This window comes from Primulina huaijiensis, chromosome 1, assembly GCF_012295235.1.
Source record: "Primulina huaijiensis isolate GDHJ02 chromosome 1, ASM1229523v2, whole genome shotgun sequence".
NCBI classification, from domain to species: Eukaryota; Viridiplantae; Streptophyta; class Magnoliopsida; order Lamiales; family Gesneriaceae; genus Primulina; species Primulina huaijiensis.
The window spans coordinates 26,061,173-26,084,700 of NC_133306.1; the positions used below are offsets into that span (position 1 = coordinate 26,061,173).

Sequence of the window (23,528 nt, forward strand, 5' to 3'; positions counted from 1 at the left end):
TAGGCTTTTATACTTGTCGTATCCCTTACCGGGAGTGTGGGATGTCGTCTTAACATCCTCCCAGGATTTATAACAAGTTTTTGAAAAAATTATTTTTATTATTTCTAACAATAACATTATATTATATATTACATATATAAACAATAAATAAATAACAGTAAAATAAATATTATTTCTTTTGTTACTTTTTTTTTCTGTTCGGAGCTTGGAAAAATATGGAGGACTTTTATAGCTTCGTGCTGATAACGTGTTGTGAAAAAGTAAAAATTTACGGTAAAAAAGTAAAAATCTCAAACTCTCAAAATTATCACACTACACACTTTATAATATTTTTCTCTCAACTCAATTGTGATTTTCTTCACAAATGAGAGATCTATTTATAGAAAATTTTTACAAATAATCCAAAAATAAAATACATCATTACCTACATCATCACACACTAATTTTCAATATTCAACACCTAATTTTACCTAATTTTCAACATTCAACATTCACATTTTCAACACAAATATTTAACACATTTTTAAATAATTTTTCAACACTTTAAACAATCTTTTGTTATTACACATTTTTTAAATGTTCAGTTTTTTATATTTTGGTAATTTGTTTTTATTATTTGTATTATTTAATAATAATTTAAAAAAAAAAAACCCATATAGTTCCGCACCGCACCGACTGTCAGCAAAGTTTCCTCCAAATCTACGAACCCAATGAATTTCTTCAAATCCATCTTATCCGGCGATCCGGACCCTCCCAAATCCGATGCGACCAGCCCGGATACTGCCGTCGAACAACCTCAGGACGACCGGCATCAGAGCGGCGTCATACAGGATGATTCTTATGATGGATGGAGTTTTGGTGGTTTGATCAAGACAATATCAACCCGATCTGAATCGGTGATGGAAACATACCGCAGAGATCTCAAGGAATTCGGATTGGGTCTGAAAAAGGAGACTGGAATCATCCGAGACACTGCGAGCAGGGCGGTGAAGGATCTCCCGGCTTCTTTGGAAGCTGGCGCTTCAGCCGCACAAGGCGCGCTGGATGGAGTGATGAAATCAACGGCCGACATTATCTCTAAGGAAACAAAGAATTTTATGTCGGATGGGGAATCGGAGACGCCTGAAACTAACCGGAGCTTGAATACGGGTAGGTATAGTCGGTTTGAGGCTCAGTTGAGTGCGATTCAGTGTGATTTGAGCACTTTCTGTGAGGAGCCGGAGGATGTAGACGATTATAAGAGGTGGAAGTTGGAATTTCAGTTGAATGAGAGGAAGGATGAAATTGAGGGTTTGATTGGGGATGATGGAATCTTGGAGAGTGTTTATAGAAAGATTGTTCCGAGGGAGGTTGATCAAGAGACCTTTTGGTGTCGATATTTCTATAGAGTTGATAAGCTCAAGCAGCGGGAGAGGGTAAGAGCAAATCTCGTGAAAAGGGCTATTGCGGTTGGTGATGATGATGAAGAATTGTCCTGGGATGTTGAGGATGATGAAGACGGTGAGACTGTTGTGAAGGCAAAAGGGGGAGATGATATGGGAGCGAGTAATGGAAGTTTGAAACCTTTGGAAAAACTTGAGGGTTCAAATGGGGGTCTGCGAGATGACAAGGAAATGAAAGATTTCAATGTGGGCGATGGCAGTAAGGACGATGTGACGGAGTCAAGTAAGATAAGTGTAAAAGAACCATCTTTGAGTGAAAAAGAACTGAAGTCTGATGAAGTTGTTGAAGTGAAGAGAGATGGAGATGCGAAGAATGAACGAATTGTCGAAAAAAAGATTAATGAGAACATGGGTGTGGAAGAGAAGGTTGAAACAGGTGAATGTGGTAAAGGAAATGATGTTTCTTTGGCGTTGAGTCATAAATCAAAGGTGGATGAGGAGGAAGATCTAGGGTGGGATGAGATTGAGGACGTAGGAAGTGGCGATGAGAAGAAAATTTTGGCTACTAGTCATGGTGAGAGACCAAAAACTGCGGATATGAGGAAGAAGTTGAATGCTACAGAAGATGAGGATTTGAATTGGGACATTGAAGATGATGACGAGCCAGCAAAACCTTGACATCGTGTGAATGACAAGAAGTGTCAATATTTCGATTCTACTGTGTATGAGCTTTGTGGAGCTTGATGCCTCGTAAACATCGTGAACACAATGGTTGAATGTGAAATTGAAGGGGTTAATTGTGCCTCAAAGCCTGCTTACTTACCTGGTACAGATCAACAAGAATGCAATTGTATAGAAGTCTAATTTAGTTCATAATTCAACTTAATTGTTCATTTGGTACCATTTCTGTCAGTGACAAAGTTGCACTTTTTATGTATATCGGTGTTTCCGTTGGATGTCAGAGCCTACGTCTTTGTGATTCAATTGTTGACGTGGTATATTTCAAAGGTGCAATCACACAGTTGAAACATCACATAGTGTCATTACACATTTTACATTAAACAAGCATATTTTCTCACAATCCAATAATAGAACATCAGAAATACTATAAAACATTATAGTAATCTTGCTAGTATCAATCATTGAAGGCTTAAAACTTATCCAAGCAACATCACGAAATTCACAGCATATAGCAAATCCATCGTTCTATATAATTTTGGATAATCCTCCGCCTCATCCATCCATATGCATCATTCATTAAAAACGATAGGCTTCCTGTAGCCCGTGTATGATTTAGTTCTGAACTTATCTTTTGCATAATTAATGTATTTCGTGACCTTATTGTTAAAGCTATCTTTTACTGTAGTGCGAGTTATTTCACCACCAAAATTAGAAAGTCTTCTTCCTCTTGTTCTTCACTTGGATGATATAATCAGAAAACCTACTGTCGGCAGCCTTGTGCGAGTTAACCCTATCTATTTTAACATCACCAAGTGATTGAGCTGTTCTTGAAACGATTTCTTTGACGTGCTTGTAGGATCGAGTGCTTACCGCTTTACTAAAAGTTATAGTCGGTGGTAATGGTGCGACTCAAATCTTTTAAACCGAACAACAGCTCAATCACCATGCTTCGATCACTTTACCAAGTAGAGACAATTATTGCATCCAACAATCTCTCTCCCAATAATTGCACTCGTTGCAATCTATAGGAATCGAACCTGTGACTTTGACTTTGATACCAATTGTAGGACCGAATGCTTACCGCTTTACCAAAAGCTATAGCTGATGTTAATAGTACAACTCAAACCTTTTAAATCGCACAACAACTCAAGCATCATAGTTCGACCGCTCTACCAAGCATGGATAATTATTGGGCCCAACAATGCTCATGAGCTGCGACAGAAAGTTTTTTTTTGGAAGCAGATTTAGCAGCTTTTGGTCCCATGTGTTGTCCGTTAACAACAACCTATCTTTTAACAAAATATGTTATGGGTTTGTTCGTACGATCTTCTTTGCTTGAAGATTGAATCTTGGGGGAGAGAACAAGCACGTTCTTGTGTGTCTGAGCAGAAATAGAGCAACAAGAGGTTGAAATTCAACCTTTTGGACTGAAGTTCCAATTTGATGCTATCTTATATGTGATTTACTTCGTGTGAAAAGTGGACGAATTGTGAAGAATTTAGTGTGGAATTCCAACATGAACATTATTCTGAAATATTCTTCAAGTGTTGGGGACGGATGGAATCATAGTTGGTCGTCTCTTTTACGCAAGGAATCAGATTCTAGTGTGCCTGAAAGTCTAAAATCCAATCAGTTTTTTGTCGTGGGAATAACTATGAGTACTGGAGATTTAGGATGGAAAAATGGAGGCCGATATGCAGTTCAAGATAACACTCAGTCAAAACACACGCCCCAAAAGAAGGAAGTTAAATTCTTGTTCATATGAAACCATTGCAGGAGATCAAGAAACGGACTTTAAAGTTCTACCATGGCAATCTAATACGACAACAAATTCGAGATCGCCAGTCTCCTAAGAAAATAGATCGAGAATAAGGAAGAAAAAATTGAAGAGAGAAACTTTGATTTAATCTGCAAGTTCGATAATACACTGACTCTCATTCCATCCTTTTATTCTACTAACTCCCTGTAACTAATATATTGTAACTGCATTTTAATTGTTCGATTCATTCACTAAATGGATAGACATACATTTATTTCCTATCTAACCACTATTTGCATTAATTTCTTCCATCTTGCTTGCGACGTCCTCGTATCACAATCTTTGAGCTTTGAATTTAAGACCATTTCGTTCTAACATCCGACGATCAGACAACCAAATATTTCTGTTCTTATATAGATAAAAAAAACACACCATGCACGTAGTCTATCAAGGGATTTGCGGGAAAATCATCTACTCAATTACTTCTAGTTTTTTGAGTGAGATGGAGGGAGGATGTTTGGATTTGAGCATCAGAAATTATTCTCAGCCGATGAAGCCTACAACTCCCTTGTGTTTTTATACGAATGGTTGTTTGCGGGGCAAATCCAGCTGAATTTGACAAAAAGTTGGATAATGCTTATACTTTTTCATATGCAACATAATGGCAGAAAACGATTAATAATTATAATTTAAAATTTTTAGAATTTTAATAACCTAAAGAGTTAATGTTTTTCTTTAAATTAGTATTTATTATTTTTATCATATGTCACCTGATATAATTGAGATTGTATCCAATTTTAAGATATTCTTACATTAAATTTCAACTAAATATGTTTAAAACTTAATACTCCATGCTTGTCCTTTGTTGTTTGTCATACAAAGATTTTATGTTTTGTTTGTATTGATAAATTTGATCAAATGAAGTGTCCGAATTGATAAATTTGATTCGGATGGAGTATTTGATGAATGGATTTCAAATTATATTTATCTTGAGTGAATTCAATCACTATTGAAATTGCTTATCTCGATATAAATTGAATTTGAAATTATACGGGTTGCATTTTGGATGAGATTATTTGAATTTGAGTAAATATTTGAAAGAAAGAAATATATTATTTTTAGAAGAACGTGAAAACTGAGGTGCGGTAAGATCTATAATTTTTTTTAACTTGAGTTTAGAACCGAATCAACTGACAAGTTATCGACGAAAAAGTTATATTTGAAATTTACCAAAAAAAAAAAAAAACTAGTCCGCTAGACGAACAATAAATTTGTGCGTATGTATTCGAGATTACTCGATCAAAATGTAACCTTCTCATGTTGATCCAAGCTCAAGCTCAACCGTGGTTTCAGACCCGCTCCAGGCCGAGAATTGCCCATACCGTATTAACGCAGATAACTACGTACTCCTTACTGGACCCGGAATCAAACGACGTCGTACGAAGATTTGACATCCGGAAAAGCCCTATCCAATTTTTTTCTCCCTAAAACCCTGAATTTCCAAAACCTCGTACACTGCACCACGCCTTTGCATTTTCTCATTCCTGTTACTCTCTTGATTATACACTCGGAAAATGGCGTCAGTGGTTGTCAGAAACCAGAATTCGAAGCGGGTGATCGCACTTGTGCCGCGAATCTACTCGTCGTGTTGCCGAGGATCGGCCGTCTCTTCGCCTTTCTCTGCACTGGAATCCAATATCTATTCCACCTCCGTGTACAATCCCTGGTGGAGATCCATGGCTACCTTCACACGCACGTAAGATGCGTTTTCTTGTTTATGGAATTCAGAAATGACTAATACAGATCATCGCTTCTCTTTGGCGTTTTTTTTATATTATTATTATTATTATTTTGATCATTTTCTCTAGGTTTAAGCAAACGCGCAAATAGGTATCTTAAGGTTTTTATGATGCGAGTCTGATAACTTGGTGTTAATTTAATTGATGTTATACTTGTTTGCAGAAAACCTCATGTGAATGTAGGAACAATTGGGCATGTTGACCATGGAAAGACTACGTTAACCGCAGCGATCACCAGGGTAGGGTTGAAAATAATAATGATAGTATTGTGATGTACTTTTCTTTATTTAGTATTGATTTGTCTGGTTCATGTAATCGTGAATGGTGCTATATCGTATATGTTCTTTGTATGTCAAGGCGCTCAACACATTTTATTTTCGCTGTAAGGTCTTGTCAGAAGAAGGTAATGCTAAAGCCGTTGCCTTTGATGAAATTGACAAAGCCCCTGAAGAGAAAAAGAGAGGGATTACAATTGCCACGGTTAGGATATTTTCTGTATTTTATCTCATATAACTCTTCTCTTCGACATTATCTACTTTTGCTTGTGCTGGTGCTGGAGCTTTCGTCAAATATAGGTTTTATGAGCGAGTTGATGCTGCAGGCTCATGTAGAGTATGAAACTGCAAAGAGACATTATGCTCATGTCGACTGTCCTGGACATGCCGATTATGTGAAGGTCTGGTGCGACTTGCTCATGTTTGAACTTTCCAAACTTGAGTTACTCCTCAACCCCTAATTCCAGTACTGTAATTCATGAATGGCTTTCTTATCTTGGATACAATTCGATGAAGATGGAGGTTGGGTTTATTTATGTTTGGAAGTGATTCAGTTAAATTGAGAAGGAATATATAATAGGAGAATATAATTGAAAGGATTAAGATTGAATCTTGAAGACCTACTCCAGTAAACTGCCATTTTTGGCTCTGTTAGTTTCGTCGTTTGCCAGTATTAGGATGTAATGCAACTCTCTCTGATGATAACGCAGAACATGATTACTGGTGCTGCTCAAATGGATGGGGGTATCCTTGTCGTGTCTGCCCCTGATGGTCCGATGCCACAAACTAAGGAACACATTCTGCTCGCACGCCAGGTTTACGTCTGAACATGAATTGATATGCACAATTATGATTCATGGTTCTGATGATCATTTTGTTTTCCACTTTCATCATTACTCTAACTACTATAGGTTGGTGTGCCGTCACTTGTGTGCTTCCTTAATAAAGTTGATGCTGTGGATGACCCAGAATTGTTGGAACTTGTCGAAATGGAACTACGTGGTAATCTTAAAGTTTGATTCTAGTATGTCTTTGGCCTTTCTATTTGATTGTAGTTCTTCAAATTACCTAATTTTTTTTTATAGAATTGCTGAGTTTCTACAAGTTTCCTGGGGATGAGATTCCTATTGTCAGAGGATCAGCTTTGTCTGCTTTAGAGGGGACGAACGAGGAAATAGGGAAAAAGGCTATATTAAAGTTAATGGATGCTGTAGATTCATATATTCCAGATCCAATACGTGTACTTGATAAGCCTTTCTTGATGCCGGTGGAAGATGTTTTTACTATTCAGGTAACATATACTTTGACATCGATTAATTTTAGAGAATAATAATTTTTGTCGAACTTCGACACCATAAACTTCTAAAGGGATGATGGTTCATTATAGGCTAAGGAATCAGTCCATTTCAAATGTCATAGTCAAACATTTATGAAACATAGTTGCATGTAGCTAGGGTACAAAAAAATTTATACGTGCACATGATGGGGAAACAAATATTAATAGTAATGGCTACGTGTCTTCAAAAATTTTATTTTCTAAATGTGGTAGCTATTAAAGAAATAAAATTAAATATTGAAATGTGGTTAATTTTTCTTTCCTTTTACGTACTTGTTAATATTTTTTGTGATGCTAATTGATATTGCTGAGGTGAAGATCACTGGACATCAACAAAATTTTGACGTTCAATGTCCCTATTTTAATTTTTGATGAAGTGATTTTATACTTTGCGAAAACATGCTACATTGGTATTGATATTTTTATGTTGGTGATTTCAGGGGCGTGGAACCGTTGCGACTGGCCGGGTTGAACAGGGAATAATCAAACCAGGGGAAGAAGTAGAGATTTTGGGGCTCTCGCTGGTGAGTTGTAGCTTTGTTAATATATCTGGACGCGTGGTTTTTAAACAGTGTTTGGGAATTTTTTATGTGCCATTGATTTAAAGTTCATGTTCAAGCCTTGGACAGTTCTAATCCTACTCATTAATCTTATGAAGAGGCTGGTGGAATTCATTAATTGATTGTATCAAGTTTCAGACGATGGAATTTGTAAAACTTCTGCATCATCTGTTCATAATTCTTGTTTTCATGAAGGATTAGATTTTTTTCGGCATTCAAACCATCCTGTGAAACAATCCTTTTGTTGGTTTAGCCGCTTGTGCCTGAGCTAGCTCGAACAGATTTTACTTCTTCATTTTTTGTTCTGGTACACTAATGCCATGTCTCTTTGTGCTACAGAACAAACTAAAAACTACGGTAACTGGTGTAGAGATGTTCAAGAAGACTTTGGATTTTGGTCAGGTGAAGAGATTAATTTCTGCCTATAATAATTATTTTTATGCTGCACCTGTCACAATAAATTTTTTTTTCCCCTAGGCTGGTGACAATGTGGGTCTGCTATTGCGTGGCTTGAAACGTGATGATGTCCAACGAGGGATGGTTGGTGCACTCACTGGGATGTTTACTTCTGTTATTTATTTATTTCATTCACTCTTATTGGGTGCACCACCTTTGTTCGTGCGTGATGACTCATTGTTCAGGAATCAATGAAGTTGTATTTTCAAATTTCCTATCGCGGTGCTTATACAACTCTATCTGTTATCTGGATGGTTGACAGCCTGGTTTACAGTTTGTGTGTACAGAAATCTTTTAAATGAATGCTTTAAAGGCATCTGCAGGATGTGTTGGGGATATCATTTCTCTGTTTCTTTGGTTCGTTTTATGCAGGTGATTGCAAAACCCAATACTCTTAAAACCTACACAAAATTTGAGGCCGAAATATATGTCCTCACAAAAGAGGAAGGGGGTCGTCATACCGCTTTCTTTTCGAATTATAGACCTCAATTCTACATGAGGACAGCTGATGTCACTGGTAAAGTTGAGTTGCCAGAAAATGTGAAGATGGTTATGCCTGGGGACAATGTAACTGCTGTTTTCGAGCTTATCTACCCTGTTCCTCTTGAAGCAGGTACATGGAGGCTATGTTTCAATTATAGGTTTTACTGGTTGCCCATTTTCTGTTCCAACTGAGCTTTAACGTACTGTGTTTTTTTGCTTTTCCATTTGGTTTTACCGATCTTTGTTTGTTTACCTGCTGAGAAAATATTCTGATTGTTATTTTATGAGTCTTGAATTCAATTATAAAATCCTTTAACCTCCTGGATCAGTATAATCTTTTGATGCTCCATTGTTACCATCTGCGGTTATTTTCCGACATTGCCTTTGTTCCGTATTTGACACTTTTTATTATGCATTGCTTTTCCTTTTTTGTTTGAGCAATTTCTAGCACTTGTCTCGAGTTATTCCTTGTTGCAGGTGCTGTTTATTTTGTTAGTCTTTCATTCAGTTCAACCAGAGATAGGGAAAAACTATAGATGTTAATATCCTTGATGCCTTCAATTCCTGTTAATTTTGGAATAAACCGATTGTGGACAATCTGAATCTAAGCAAAGATGTCAACTCTACCTTAATTCTGGTTTCCAATATCTGAGAAAAGATGTATACATTCAGCTTATCTCTAGTTTATCCATTTTGGAAAGAACTGGGATGCTTGCTTTTCTAGGATATTCGAGTGGTGATGGCATTATATATAATTCTGATTATTTACCGTAAAATTGCTATTTCAGAAATTAAACCATTTCTTTCCAAAATGGACAGGCCAAAGATTTGCTCTGAGAGAGGGTGGCCGAACAGTTGGTGCTGGAGTTGTTTCAAAAGTTATGAGTTGAACTTGAAACCAACATAGTCTTGCCTGGCTTGCCTCCTTTCACCTGTAGTTCGCCATTTGTTCTGCCTTTGATTGCTAATATCCTCTGGCTTTGCTGCACAATGGTTTGATGCCCTTATCTATAAGGTGCATTTGAGAATATTTAGGAAGTGCACACAAGTGATTTTGCAGTGACTCATTAGTCCACAAAATTCTTGTCTATTTATCTATAGTTTTCTTCATGTAATCATCAATAATTAATTTTGTTTTGAGGCTGCATCCTCGTATTAATTGCTTTTCCCTGCAACGTAATGGTGCTGGAACGGCCCTATTTGTCAGTACTAGATCATCCCGTGTTTCCAGTCTATAATAATTCCTCAAAAAGTAAGAAAAGATTTCTATTCAGGTGCGAAATATGTTCCCACTGCTGTAGATTTTGGATTATTTTATGTTATACTTCTCTCAATGAGTTAATTTGTGTTCAAACGTTTTAGGCTTTGATTTATCAACAAATATTTAATCGTCTATAAAAATGTGAGGTCTCACATCATTTAATGATATTGTAATTGGAAGATTCTCGGTGTAGCATAAATTAATAGGTTTTTTGGGTTTTTTTGTCTTCCAATATCAATGAAGGTCACCACTGTCTTTACTCAATATAAATATAAAGTTTTTATTCGTCAAGTATGGATGTTAAAGAAATCATTACCTAATTCCACGTTATGCATTATATTTTATTAATACTATAATTCCTACAAAAAAAAATACTAGAACCATAATTTTGCATGAAAATTCATAGGGATGTAAACGATTCAAACCAAACCAAATAGTATCAAGCTTGAGTTTGATTTGTTTAAGACTGTTTGAGGCTTGAGCTCGATTCGAGCTTCTATTATTAGGCTCAAGCTCGGTTTGTATTGAAATTATTGAGCTCGAGAAAAGCTCGAGCTCGGCTCGTTAAAAGCTCGTTTAGCATGTTAATCAAGTCAGGCTCGAGCTTGATTCATTAATAGCTTGTTTAGCATGTTTAACAAGCCTGGCTTGAGCTTGTATCGTTTTCGAGCTCGATAAGCATATAATTAAGCTCGAGTTTGAGTTTGAATAGAGCTTGTTAAAAATTAAATATATCTATAAACTAATTTTAAATCAGACATAAAAATGTAAATTCATTCATAAATAACCAAAACGAAACAAATAAGAGCTAAAAAAAACATAAATCAGTATATTATTGAACATCCAAAATCATACATCTAGAATATTCATTATATACTGATATCACCAAAATCTTCTAGAATATTCATTAAATATAGTATATCGAAGACAGCACATCATTATGAAATGAATTCGACATAATTAACTTAAATTATTGATTAATGTCAAATGGCAAATCAATTTAGCATGTAAAATTTTTAATTAACCTCCACAGACTAATAGTAAAATTACTCAACTTGTATATGACTTGGTTATGTAAATTTTTAGGGAAAAAAAATAAGTTGATGTATTTATGTTAATTTATTTTATTTATTGTATCTTAAAGAACATTTTAGTATAATGATATGCAAATAAGATTAAAAATATAATTGTAACTAAATGGTGTGAATTCATTATTTTTTCAAACATGTCTTGTATTCAATTCTTTCCGTTGACATTAGTACTAATATTTTTATTTGTCAACTCAACAAATGAGCCAAGTTCAAGCTTACGAGCCACCTAAACGACTCGAGCTCGAACTCGAGCTTACGAGCCACCTAAACGAGCCGAGCTCGAACTCGAGCTCGCGAGCCTATTATCGAACATGTTTGCGAGCTCACGAGTCGAATATCCTTAGGCTTGAGTTTGGTTTGATTAAATTCTCAAAATCGAGCTTGGGCTTGGTTTGATATGATTAACAAACAAACTCAAACGAGCTTTTTATCGAGCCGAGCTTCGAATAGCTCACAAACGGTTTGGTTCATTTACATCCCTAAACATTCATTTTAACCATTACCATTTTGTCACAAGACATTGATCTTTTCTCATTACCATCCACGTTTTCCTTTGTTTTTACTAGATACAAAAAATTTTAGCCAGGGAATGATTCCCTCCACATCAATGTATTTTGTATTAATGTACTTTTGGTCATTTTGACAAAGACATTGGCTTTTTTCGTTACCCTTCACATTTTTCCTTGTTATCACCAGTCTAGATATAAAAATTCACAAAGGAATGATTCCTCCAATAAAATTCCCACAAAAAATGTTAATAACTGGAATTACAATTCCAATCCTAAGACCACGAAGAATGCCCCAACAATGTGTGTACAACGTTGTGTGAACTGTATAGTGTCATCAACTCACCAAAATTAATCACACCAACCTCAGAACTGCAACTGCCATCAAGGCCGCCCCACGATAGCATATATCCTTCATATTTCTCTCCAAACAATTAATTATTTCCTCTTCTTTTTCGCCCATCGTGCCAGAAATTTTGCTGATAGAAACAACCGTATCTCTCAGTTTATGTATGGCCCAAGAGAGCGAAATAACCCCCAACCCCAATCCAGTACTTAGAACCTTAGATGCACAAAATGGTACCCTATTACAAGCTACACGGCAGAGTACTGACAAAACAACAGCAATACCGGCACCAGCAATGGTGGCGGAGCATTGGGTTAGCATCTCAGGAAGCTGGGGACTGGATTTCTTCAACGAGTGGATATTGTTTTTGGTCTGCTGCTTCTCTTTGTTGACAAGAATGGATAAAAGAATTTCACACGTGAAGATAGCTCTTTTCCCTCTCTTTGATGGTTCTTGTAGGGCTCTTCTTCAGCGATGCCTTTCTCCTCACTTTTTCATGGCTGCTAAAAACGTTATAACATAAGGTGCAAGATTTTCATCTTGTGTCGTATAATTCTAGAACAAGAGTAGAGTAAGATGGGGATTTAATCTTTAACCAGTGGCAGGCGTACGCGTTTGCGCATACCAAAACACAGTTTTGCATTGGAGAATTTCACTTCTCAACCTTTTGAAATTCAGATTGAAGATCATCTTGTGAAGAAAATCAAAAATTCAAATAGATACAAAGTAGATGGGAGAGGTTTATTTTATGAAAAACTGAGAAGACTTCACAGGTCTAAGGTTATAAAGGTATGTAAACAGTTTTCTATACAGTGCAGTCCTATGGAAAGTATAAAATTATATCTCAAGGGAACACAATGCTAACTGAAATGCTTCTTTAAAACATAGGTTTGGAAGCAGATTTGTACCTCTTCAGATGTCCTGCTTTCTCAGTTAGAAGATTGGATGCTATAGTGCTGGCTTGCGCTCTTTTCCTCCTGGTAAACAAGATAAAAACATAGTGAGGTTCCTGGAAAAAATCAATTTCATTAAAATAGTTAAGTGGTGGTCAATGAAACAAAAAAAGCTAATACCTTTCAAAGAAAGGGACAAGCATAGTCTGCTTACTGGATTTATTCATATTTTTTGATGAGTAAATACCAGTTATTCTGGTAAATACATTATTCATCTCACTCCCGGAATAATTCTGTTGTTGACCATCAGGATTACACGTATATCCCACGGAGGGTTCATTGAAGTAGAAATCCCTGGTTGGATATATGAGTGACTGCTGAGTAAATGGTGAAAAATCTAGATGCCCCATCAAATCGTGGAGCATAGACAAATCAAGCAAACCATTTTCTACTCTCACTGATCCAGAGGATAGTAATTTCAAGATCTTTTCCTGACTGTTACATTTAACGGTAATCCCAAATCCAGAAGGTTCGGAGCCTGGTTGAGCGACAAAATTAAATACAGATAGATTAAAGATTACTTCGGCATCACTGAATTCTCAAACAAATATATTCTGTAAGAACAAGCAACGCCTCTTAACAAAAAGATCCATCCTACAATTCGTTACATATTCAATAGATATGAGTTCAAATCCCATGAGTTGCAAGTTATTGTGGATATTGGGCCCGGATTTTGGGAAGTTACAACTATGTTCACAATGATCATAATGTGGCGTTTGAAATATTACACCACTTAAAATATTTGTATTATGCAATTACTACCTTTTATAAAAAAAAAAAAAAAATCTAGACGCTCAGTAGCACTACAAGGTTTCTAAAACTCAATCATTATTCCTAAGGAGGGAATAACTAGTACGTACAATTCTAGAGGCATTGCATATATCAAACTGCAAAAGTAGCAACACACACACACACACACACACATTACTGGGAAGGGTATTTTTTGGTAAAAGGTAACAGATACTCAAGGAGAAGGAGAAAATTAGTCAGTGGTTAACCTTGAATCCCAGTAGGCCTTTTAAAAGTTGAGTCCAATGTGATCAAGTTATTATGGTCTACCAATCCACTGGTAAATTTCCAATCCTCTTTCTGGTGCAGGCTTAAATCAAAGGAGCGGGAGTTGAATCGAACTTGATTTGAGCCCCGATGGGAAAGAAAACTGTGAAAGTCCTGCAACAAAAAGGAGAAGCTCAGCACCAGAGGAACACAAAATGATACGCTGCATAATCATTCAAGAAATTACGGGAACAGTTTCTTTTTATTCCTGGTATGAAATTTCGTGATTGAGGGGTGAGCACAAAGTTCAATTCTGGAAAATATTATTCGTCAAGCAAAATCCCAATCTTGAAACAAGGGGTAAAAAGGTTACTGCCACCACTTTTTTGCTTTCGGGGTTTCTTGGGCATATGAACCTTAACAAAGCTAAAAAAATTATACAAAATCAGACTCTTTTATACCTTTGAGAACCTGTAATAGCCTGGTTCTAAATCAGGGGGGCAGCCATGCGCGGCCATCAAACAGAGCTCTGCCTTCTCTCCCTCAGAGAGAAACCCAGTTTCGGATAAAAATAGAGCGTCTTCTTCTCTGCCAGTCTTTCAAGGGTCGTAACATGATTTGGCATATCCCACACCGCTCCTCAAATTTACAACACATTTAATTAATTAATCAAGGCCTCGTTTCGAACGAGTTGGTGGGTCCAAATCGAGGTTGGGCTTCAGCCCAAAGCTATTTTCCATTTTCTTTGTTTCAGGAATCTTTGCGGAGTGAGCAAACACCTATTAGCCGTAACCCGTTGAGTAACATTTTTCTATATATATTGTTTAAAAATACAAGGAATATATGACACACTCAATCGAGTTAACCAACTTGGTTAAAAATTTAATATAAATATGATGCAACGAAAAGAACAATTTGATCATTCAAACAATGTAAAAACGAAACGATTAACATATGAGTTATTAAATAATTTTTGAAACAATTGAGGGGTTGATATAGATGTATTACATAGAATACAAGCAGAATAGTTAAAATGGAGGACATTAAGCGACAAAAACACACTTTGACCTAGGAAGATGGAGACCAAACAATACTTGGTTAACTAAAATAAAAACAGGATAAAGTTCATTTAAATATAGATGATGGTATAGCAGGAGATAGAGAACAATGAAGAATGATGATTCATATAGCCTACTCCACTTGATGGGATTAAAGGCTTGTTGTTGTAAAGTGAAAAATGGTTGTAACTTCTTTCTCTCTCACTCCTTACTTTTTCCTTGGTTTTTCCGCATTTCATGTCTTGGTCTGTAATTTGAAATTATTGTATTTGTTTGTTTCCTTTTGGTTTGTCCATAATTTATACATGTTTCAATTTACTTTGTGTGCAGGATCCTTAACTTTTTCCTTTCCATTTTCATAGTGAGAAATGGCTTAGATAGGGAGGGGGGATGTGTCTATTTGTGATGGTATGGTGTGCTGCTTATTGTCTTAGTCTTCACATGCATCTCCTTTTTCCTTGTTCTTAATATCCATTCTTGTTGCCATTTGGTTTGCTTCTAATTGCTCATGATCATTTGCAGCTGGGAACCTTCGGCATATGATTGTTGAGGCTTGCATAGCTAGAAATGTTTTGGATACATCAGCATACCTGTGGCCTGGATACGTAAAGGGACATTGCAACCAAATTCCTCGTAGTATTTCCGGACAAGTTCCTTGTTGGTCAGCATGATGAACCGATCGCCTTTAACTCCTAAGATGGTCAATGCATTGATGTCAACTCCTGCCACGAGGTATATAAAAAGTTTTATTTGGAAGTTAAATCGTCGTTAACTAACTTGTGTAAAATTGATATCTAAATCAAACGGAGGCCCTCAAAAGCTAGCTTTTTGTGAAACTCTTGCACGCTTCTTGACCTCTTTTAAAATTAAATTTTATGAAATGGCTCATCCTATCATCTGTTGAATTTCAAGGAGAAAGGAGAAAGGTTGCAGGCAATGCTTTTCTTTCCTTCTCTTTCTTTCTTTTTTGAGGGGGAATGTCACCTGCGGATCGGTGGAAGACGGATGAACCAAACTTGACAGCCTACTTGCTGTATTTTTATTCTTTAGTTGCTCTCCTGTGACTATACCTCTACGCCTGGCTGCCCTTGTGAGCCTCACAATAACCTATAAACTAGACACATCTACTCGGCGTTTTCTAAATTTGGTTGGCCCGGCCTTGAGTAACCTTGGAATCTGTTGCCCCTGGCCTTGTATGTCAATAATAGCTGCTTTATGGACTCAAAAGGTAAAGCGCTGGATTGACTTTCTTGTCTTCTCTGCAGCACAGACGGTCTTCCACCACGATAGTGATGCTGTCGTCCAACTCCTGAAAATATACTTTACAGCAGTACTTGGGTTAAATTCTTCTTCAGTATCAAGCAACAGTTGTGTTGGTGCTCTTCTCGGTCATGGCTTTGGTTCCCACTTTACCGGTGGATTATCTGCAGTCGCTCCTGGAGTGCTATATTTACGAGTTCATCAGTCAGTGAGAAATGACTGAAATGTCATGTTTATCACAGAAGAAATTCTCTCTTCTGAGGCTCACAGTCAAAGATATTCTGAATTACGGTTTACCCAAAGGAAAAATAGAACTCAAGAAAACCAAGTACAGCTCGAAGTATGGTCTGGTTTCTCTTGCATCTTCAATGACCCAAGTGAAGACTGCAGCTTCTCTGGTTTGGGTTACCGCGGTCCAAATTTGGTTCGAATTTTGATCGAAGAAACTCTACCCTCATGGCTAATATCCTCGATTCATGGTCAGAATCGAGCAGTGAGAAATCAGGGGGTATGGTTGCTATGATGGTTGGTCTTGCATATTTCACCGTATATACAGGTATATTTGCATGGGGAGTGGACTTGACATCACCCGCGTCCGAGAGGCGACCTAAGGTTCTTGAAAAGCACTTAGAATTCCTGGCAAGTGCCTTGGATGGAAAAATATCACTCAGCTGCAATAAGGCTGCTTATAGAGCATACGTCACCAGATACATAAGTTTGATGGTTAGCTGCACCCCTGTTTGGATGCTGGAAGTCGATGTCGAAGTCGTAAATAGAGTTAGCAGGGGATTAAAACATTGAAATGAGGAAGACTTGGCGCTGTCCCTTCTAGGAATTAGTGGGATTGGTGCTATGGGTGCTGCTGCTGAGATGATAGTAGGAACAGGATTTTGAATTTGTTCTGTTAGAATCATGCTATCTTCGGATTTTTTATATATTGAGATTGGATTTGATATAACGAATGTATCTGTTCACGACTAAAATTTGTTGTATATGCTCATTCACGTTGATTAAATCAACTATTTGATTCTTTTCATAAAATAAAGAGATGATATTTTTCTATTTACTCATATAATCACTATTTTAAAAATAACATCCACTTGATATTAACTTATTTTTTTCGCAAGTGATACAATTTTCTTTTTTCTATTTAACCTACTATTTAGAGACAAAAATGTGTGTTACTCGCATTTTGTCTTTAAAATCCATTTCGATTTTATCATAGCTAATTTCTAAATTTGTATGAAAACTCATATAATTGATTCACATAAAACGTAGATAGAACTCTAATATAAAACGGACCACATGTAGTATATTGTAAAACATATGCAGCCTTGTTATGTGACAAATAGAGGGCTGGTATATTTTGCCCTCAAAAGGTGGCCAAAATTACATAATTTGTATCATTATTTTGTGCAAGGTTGTTTTCTACTTACGTTATCATTGTGCAAATTCTTTTCGATAGTTTTCTGTCTCGGTGTGAAAAATACAATAAAGAACATCTAACCAAAAACATTATTTAAAAATAAGTTACAGTAGAAAGTCTGCTTTCAAATTAATTTTGCTACTATGAGTATTGATTTAACAGCAAATCCCATTTTTAGACCCTCTCTAAACTTCAAAAAGGGCATGTAAATAAAGAATTTTCACACCAATTTTAATATTAGAAAAAATTCTTTTTTTGCAAAGAATGAATATTTGCAAGTAAGAAGTTCATGACAAATAAGAAGTGACTTCTTCTAATATAACCTCAGGAGTTACGCCACCAGAACAAGCTTTACTACTCTTGCGTGAGTTTCTCTTTGTAGAAACAAGTGGATTATTCTCTTCATCATCAATAGCCGCTGGTCTATCGATTTCGATACCTTTGAAAACCGGATGCACATAAGCATCTTGCAAGAATGCTTTCAAGTTGAGGTTCGGCTCTGTTGCCTTTTCTAACGTGTCCTTCACCATTGCATCCTGCTCGTTTTAATTGTACGATTTTGAATTCTTTTCTTTATTATATTCTACAGTACAGTTTATAGGATGGCTACTGACCTGTAGTGGGAACTTGACGAATGCTGACTCGAATCGTCCCTTGCAGAAGCGGTGAAACCAGATGGTCATGATAGGCAGAACTAGCAGAATTGGAGTTGATTTAGCAAAACTTTTTGTACTCAAAAGTCCCATAAGCAAAAGTTGTGATATTATTAGTCCTATAATCACACGACGGTGCACATCTGGCCAAAACGCAGCGCCACTCTCATATTTCTGATCATAAACATTGATGATCTGCAAAAGCAAGAACCATAATAAAGATCTGGTTGTTTTTTAAAACTAGATGACTTTGTAGATGTACAAAGGATGACAGATTACACAAACCTGGTGGCGAAATATGACGTAAGAAAAGGCAAAGAATATGATGATGAAAGGTAAAATGAAAGGTGTGATGACTGAGTATACTAGTCCCAACAAGAAATATAGCTGTATACGAGGTTCTGATGTGGCGACATTTATAGAACCAGGTTCCATTGCCAGTTCCCTGTCTTTTTCGGTTTTCACCAAGAATGTGTTCTTGACGTGGAACATTATTAAAGGAACCAGTCTAAGAACCTCTGCAGCTATGCCGGCCCAACCATCGACCATAATATAGGTTATAAAAAAAGTGGCTTTCATTGGAATTGCAACTCCCACTGTTTTTGGAATTCTGCAATAGAAGAAAAAACTTAAATCAGCACTCAAGAAATGATAATTTCTCGGTTTGAATTTTAACAAGACAGCAGACAGCATACTCTGATGGGGACTGATTAAGGAACTTTTGGAGCTGCTCGAAAGCTGCACCAGTGATGATACTTCCAAAGAACACGTTGACAAGTACAAATATATGGTACTTCCCAGCTGATGTTCTATCCAACAACGAAAGGGACGTATGACCTTCTATTTTAGACATCGTCATTAGAATTGTTGGAAGAAGAATCAGAAATATTTTCAATGCAATTCCAGGAAGAAAGCCTTGAATAATAGACTTGATCCCTTCCCTACAAAAAAAGTCACTATGTCAAATGTTGCTTTTACCGAATAAAGACCTACCTCAAGAAAGATCAGTCACGTTCACTACCTGTCAATCAACGGTTTCAAGAATGGGAGGACCTTTTTGATGCCATCAATGCTGGCCATGGATTGAACAATGGCAATAGGAATCATGAAAAAGAACGTGAGACCAAACAACATAACAGCCATTAGCAGTTTTTTGACGGCGAGTTGAACGTATGGTATTGCAACATTATCCCAATAAACATCTCTTGGTTCAGGAGCCCATTCTGTAAGCCAAACTGTTGGATTGCTCGTTTGCTGAGTTTGAGCACAAACAGCTGCAGCCCATCGCGATTTAAATGAAACAAATGCTGCAGGAACTATGGCCTTGGGGTCACTCATGACCCTTTCCCTTTCAACAGCTTCCTGAATCCACACAAAAGATTTTAGAAATATGAAAAAGAAGAAGACTATAGGGCCAATTGCTGGACGCACCAGTACAACTGAAATTTTTAAATCATACAACATTTCAGTGACACGTTTAGGTTTTTATGTCAGTTATGCAGCCACGCTCACAGCAGGACGAGCAAATAGCAAAAAAGTGCAATGGATTGAGCTTAAAAAGGGGTGGCCCCATCAATCCTTCTGATAGAAAGATTAACTGCCTTTCGTTAGTTCTTTACAATGATATTTTTATCTTAACTCGTGAACATACCCGTTACTTCATTTCGAAATGAGAAATAAACAATGTAGCAGCTTTGCAAATTGAAATGCAACGGAGAGCATGACCAAGATTGGGAAAAGTAGAAATTTGCAGATGGATAAGAGAATGTAGCACCAATACAAGTTTTAACTTAGAATTGAAAATTCAGACGTGCATTTGCAGTGTTAAAAAGCTTACTTCTTCATTTATCCTCTGAACTTGTTCTGTATAGTAATCTATGCAATCCACTGACTTTCCCCAAAGACCCCAAAAGCCTGTCTATAAAAATTAAAAGTCAGACTAGTAAGTACATATCTTAAAATGAAAATATTCCATTGAACAAAACCAATATCGAAGGAACAAAAACCTTGGTTCGGGGCCTCTTCTTGGGATTTCTCTCGTGTCGTGTTTTATAATAAGTAAGCCAATTGAGTAAACTCTTCTTCTTCTCCACTAATTTAGCCAGTTTTTTTGCATTGTACACCACCTGAAATTCCATTTTAGACAGAATAAAAAAAATTTGCACAGCTAAGTTCATTTCCCCTTCTGATCTTTTTTTAACCTAAACACGAACCTGATGTGTGAGATAATGATCCGGATGATTCACGCAGAAGAAATGCTCGACGTGCTCGCTCACTGATTCATCAGGATCCGGAGGAATATTTCTCACGAGGACCTCAAATTAAATATTTATTCATAATCCCAACAAATGTAATATTGAATCACGAAAAAAGAGGAAGATGTTTTGCTTTGCACACTTACAGTGAATTGATCCGGACGACGACTTTCAGAAGCTAGGAACTGTAATCTCTTACTGGATATGATACTATATTCTTTGTAAAGGGCGTAGCATGTCCAAAATGTGAATACATAAGCCATAATAATGTGTGCCAAAAACCTGAATGAAAAAACTAGAAAAACATCAAGAAACTCTATTTACTTTCACCAGTGAATATTTGGATACAGATATAATAACCATTATTCGCAAGGGCTGCCTAAATCAGAGAACTTCGCTAATCTAAGATTTGAAAATGCACCTCATTTAAAAATCAGAAAACGAGGAAAAACGACTCCAACACTCACCTCAAAGACCCCGAAGGAACATTGGATATCGAAAGCTTGTCAATATCACTAAATGTTAAATCAGTGATATCTTCCAGTGTTTTCCCAGTCCAATTCACAGGCACCAATACAGCAAAAGAAAGCACAGCTATTGGGACAAAAATCTTCAATCTGCATTCAAGATTTTTCACCACAGTTATAGACAAGCGACATGAAAAACATAGGAATAAGCATGGTTCCTGCATATATACTCACCCAAGAAGATAAATCCTAACATATACAGCAGAATCGAGCCCCGCGTGATCAATCAGCTCAGGCTCGGGCATTCTTAATGCAGCTGGCATCCAATTCAAAAACTTAAGATATGTTTTGAAGTCCAAGTTCACAAACTTTTTCACCGACGGGCCTGAGGACTTGGGGCTCGATCTTATACCCTTCTTGTACCATTTTGGGAAGTATACTCTATCGTTGAACGGCTGAAGGCGTAAAACCGCAAAGGCCAGAAGAAATGCCAATGCCGAGAGAAGGTTGATAGCTGCTGATACTGCAATGTCTTGAACAGTAGCCATATTCTTCTACGAAGAATATTGTTAATCAACTGCGAGTTAAAACGAAAATACGACGTGTAATTAATAGTAACCAAACAAAAGAACTTCATTTATTGGTTCACGGGGAAATTTTCCCGCTTCGCACGCATAATCTTTGTCTGGACAAGGAAAACATATCTGAAAAATCAAGAAACGAGAACTACTCCGGACATAAGAAAGTCTAGTAAGAAAGAAGAATAATCTTTCTGATAAAAGATTGAAAGAATCGAGCATAAAACCGAGATGAAATCAAAAAATTTCAAAAGGAAGAATCGTTTTTGTTACCTTTTATTTCCTCGAAAGACCAGAAAAACAGAGCCGCCAAACAAGGGTGGGAAATGCCCCGTATCTCCTCGCCAATCAACCGGATTCGATGAAAGAATCCCAATCGGATGAATTCAGGGTTCTTCCTGTGATGAAAATTTGGGGGATGAATTGGCGGAGGCGGCAAGAAGATCTGGACGGCCAACTGATCATTGGTTTTTGCGAGTTTTCTTGTTATGGACAGTTAAGAACGTTAAACGATCCTACGTTGGGACAACAAATTTCGAATTCTTTAAATGACGAAAATACCCCGCGGGATCCATAAAACTCCCAACATAGAATCAGTCATTAAATAGGATTCACAAAACTTGATGATTATGTCAGAATCGGCCCAACAAATCTCGAATCCACCGTTCGCCAAATATATCACCTACTTATAAATATTTTTTTTCATCCTATTAAAACATTCTTTAAATAAATAAAAAAATAAAACATTTTTCGTGAAATGCACACACACACACACACACACACATATATATATATATATATGTATATATATATATATATGTATGTATTGGACTTTGAGAATATAAAATTTGAACTTCGAACCAGTTAGCAAAACTTGCATATAAAAAATGCTATATTTCACAATTTAATTTATTTATACTCCTAATTTTTTCGTTGGCATATATATGTATATATTGGATTATGAGAATATAAAATTTGAATTTCAAACACGATAGCAGAAATTGCATATAATTTTTTTTTATATTTCTCAATTTAATTATTTATATTCCTAATTTTGCTATTGGATGAACCTCTTATGTATACATGTAACGCCCCGAAAATTTAAAGGTCCACGCAAACCACATGCAAATAAGTTATTAAATTCTCTTGTATTTTAATTAAATGTTTTAATTGCATTATTTAATTATGTTGTGCATATTTACATGTTTAAAATATATTTTCGACATGGTTGCATTAAAATGTATTTTTAAAGATTATTCGAGTTGCGATCGAGGAACGGAGACCGAAGGCTGAAAACGTAAAATGTTTTTATTAAATAATTATTTTTAATTATTTAAAATATGAGTGTTGCTTTTTCTTATTTTTGAAAAATAAGGGGTTTTGAGGAGATACGCCGGGACGTAAATTTTATCGATGTTGGTTTTTCAACAAAAATATAAACGTTTTGACAACCCGGCTAATAAATTCACAAACTTATTTAAGAAAAATTATTTTTAATATTTTAATCAAACATTAATGGACAACTTGGACCTAATTAACATGGTTAATGGGCTTAAGCTAGTAATTAGAGTTTAGTTAGGATTTTATTATGATTTAAACTACAAAACCTACCCCTTAAGCTTTTATTGTACACGCCCCACCTCCCCAATTCTATCAAAACTCTCCCCTCAAACTCAAGTCACGGCACACACAATTTTGAAAAGAAAGTTTGAAGGTTCTTCAAGGAAAAATCAAGCCATCGTCTTCGTGTCGTCGTTCTTCAATCATCAACGGTTTTTCGTGCGTTAAAAACGTAAAGGCACGCCATATTCTTCATTTACTCATCTTCACACCATATTATATATTTAAATTTGAAATTTGCATGAAAAACAAGAGCACCTTGTTATATTTTCGTTTGTGCATCCAAGGTGATTTTTTTTAGCTTGAACTTTGTTCCAAAAACATGAT

The 23,528-nt window shown here is 36.3% G+C and overlaps 4 protein-coding genes and 1 pseudogene across 7 annotated transcripts; 3 read left to right on the forward strand and 2 right to left on the reverse strand.

Moving 5' to 3' along the window:
- The first annotated feature begins 651 nt into the window (after nucleotides 1-651).
- On the forward strand, nucleotides 652-2,340 carry LOC140989644 (uncharacterized). The gene has a single exon (XM_073458952.1). The coding sequence runs from the start codon at nucleotides 711-713 to the stop codon at nucleotides 2,058-2,060; it is 1,350 nt and encodes a 449-aa protein (XP_073315053.1). The 5' UTR covers nucleotides 652-710; the 3' UTR covers nucleotides 2,061-2,340.
- A 2,795-nt stretch (nucleotides 2,341-5,135) lies between these two features.
- On the forward strand, nucleotides 5,136-9,906 carry LOC140989651 (elongation factor Tu, mitochondrial-like). Its single transcript, XM_073458964.1, has 12 exons — nucleotides 5,136-5,578; nucleotides 5,785-5,860; nucleotides 6,009-6,101; nucleotides 6,223-6,297; nucleotides 6,607-6,711; nucleotides 6,808-6,898; nucleotides 6,982-7,187; nucleotides 7,673-7,756; nucleotides 8,132-8,194; nucleotides 8,270-8,332; nucleotides 8,621-8,861; nucleotides 9,551-9,906. Exons 1-12 carry the CDS (start codon nucleotides 5,397-5,399, stop codon nucleotides 9,619-9,621), a joined length of 1,350 nt encoding a protein of 449 aa, XP_073315065.1. The 5' UTR covers nucleotides 5,136-5,396; the 3' UTR covers nucleotides 9,622-9,906.
- Nucleotides 9,907-11,793: 1,887 nt separating this feature from the next.
- Nucleotides 11,794-14,638, reverse strand: LOC140989660 (uncharacterized). 4 transcript variants are annotated; one of them, XM_073458999.1, is made up of 6 exons: nucleotides 14,346-14,638; nucleotides 13,887-14,058; nucleotides 13,009-13,366; nucleotides 12,844-12,912; nucleotides 12,532-12,599; nucleotides 11,794-12,435 (listed from the first exon to the last, which is right to left on the reverse strand). In XM_073458999.1, exons 1-6 carry the CDS (start codon nucleotides 14,400-14,402, stop codon nucleotides 12,422-12,424), a joined length of 738 nt encoding a protein of 245 aa, XP_073315100.1. In that variant the 5' UTR covers nucleotides 14,403-14,638; the 3' UTR covers nucleotides 11,794-12,421. The 4 variants fall into 4 exon arrangements, with proteins under 4 accessions (XP_073315100.1, XP_073315092.1, XP_073315076.1 ...); XM_073458991.1 differs by having other exon boundaries at nucleotides 11,794-12,438; XM_073458975.1 differs by lacking the exon at nucleotides 12,532-12,599 and having other exon boundaries at nucleotides 11,794-12,438; nucleotides 14,346-14,635.
- A 413-nt stretch (nucleotides 14,639-15,051) lies between these two features.
- Nucleotides 15,052-17,237, forward strand: LOC140972982 (mediator of RNA polymerase II transcription subunit 33B-like; annotated as a pseudogene).
- A 668-nt stretch (nucleotides 17,238-17,905) lies between these two features.
- Nucleotides 17,906-22,066, reverse strand: LOC140969551 (CSC1-like protein At4g02900). Its single transcript, XM_073430966.1, has 12 exons — nucleotides 21,855-22,066; nucleotides 21,238-21,580; nucleotides 21,004-21,153; nucleotides 20,683-20,818; nucleotides 20,495-20,596; nucleotides 20,288-20,407; nucleotides 20,119-20,199; nucleotides 19,303-19,643; nucleotides 18,977-19,222; nucleotides 18,567-18,891; nucleotides 18,243-18,476; nucleotides 17,906-18,164 (listed from the first exon to the last, which is right to left on the reverse strand). Exons 2-12 carry the CDS (start codon nucleotides 21,549-21,551, stop codon nucleotides 17,916-17,918), a joined length of 2,298 nt encoding a protein of 765 aa, XP_073287067.1. The 5' UTR covers nucleotides 21,552-21,580; nucleotides 21,855-22,066; the 3' UTR covers nucleotides 17,906-17,915.
- Nucleotides 22,067-23,528: the final 1,462 nt, after the last annotated feature.

Bases quoted from the DNA above. Each gene is read 5' to 3' on its own strand.
- LOC140989651 (XM_073458964.1), top strand. From the start codon at position 5,397: ATGGCGTCAGTGGTTGTCAGAAACCAGAATTCGAAGCGGGTGATCGCA. The intron at 6,102-6,222 runs GTTAGGATATTT...TTGATGCTGCAG, and splicing joins GAGGGATTACAATTGCCACG to GCTCATGTAGAGTATGAAAC. The intron at 7,757-8,131 runs GTGAGTTGTAGC...TTTGTGCTACAG, and splicing joins AGATTTTGGGGCTCTCGCTG to AACAAACTAAAAACTACGGT.
- LOC140989660 (XM_073458975.1), bottom strand. From the start codon at position 14,402: ATGGCCGCGCATGGCTGCCCCCCTGATTTAGAACCAGGCTATTACAGG. The intron at 13,367-13,886 runs GTTAACCACTGA...TCGCTCAACCAG, and splicing joins AAGGCCTACTGGGATTCAAG to GCTCCGAACCTTCTGGATTT. The intron at 12,913-13,008 runs GTATTAGCTTTT...CTTGTTTACCAG, and splicing joins CTTGTCCCTTTCTTTGAAAG to GAGGAAAAGAGCGCAAGCCA.
- LOC140989644 (XM_073458952.1), top strand. From the start codon at position 711: ATGAATTTCTTCAAATCCATCTTATCCGGCGATCCGGACCCTCCCAAA.
- LOC140969551 (XM_073430966.1), bottom strand. From the start codon at position 21,551: ATGGCTACTGTTCAAGACATTGCAGTATCAGCAGCTATCAACCTTCTC. The intron at 20,819-21,003 runs GTGAGTGTTGGA...TTTTTCATTCAG, and splicing joins GTTCCTTCGGGGTCTTTGAG to GTTTTTGGCACACATTATTA. The intron at 19,644-20,118 runs GTAAGCTTTTTA...GTGTGGATTCAG, and splicing joins TTCAGAGGATAAATGAAGAA to GAAGCTGTTGAAAGGGAAAG.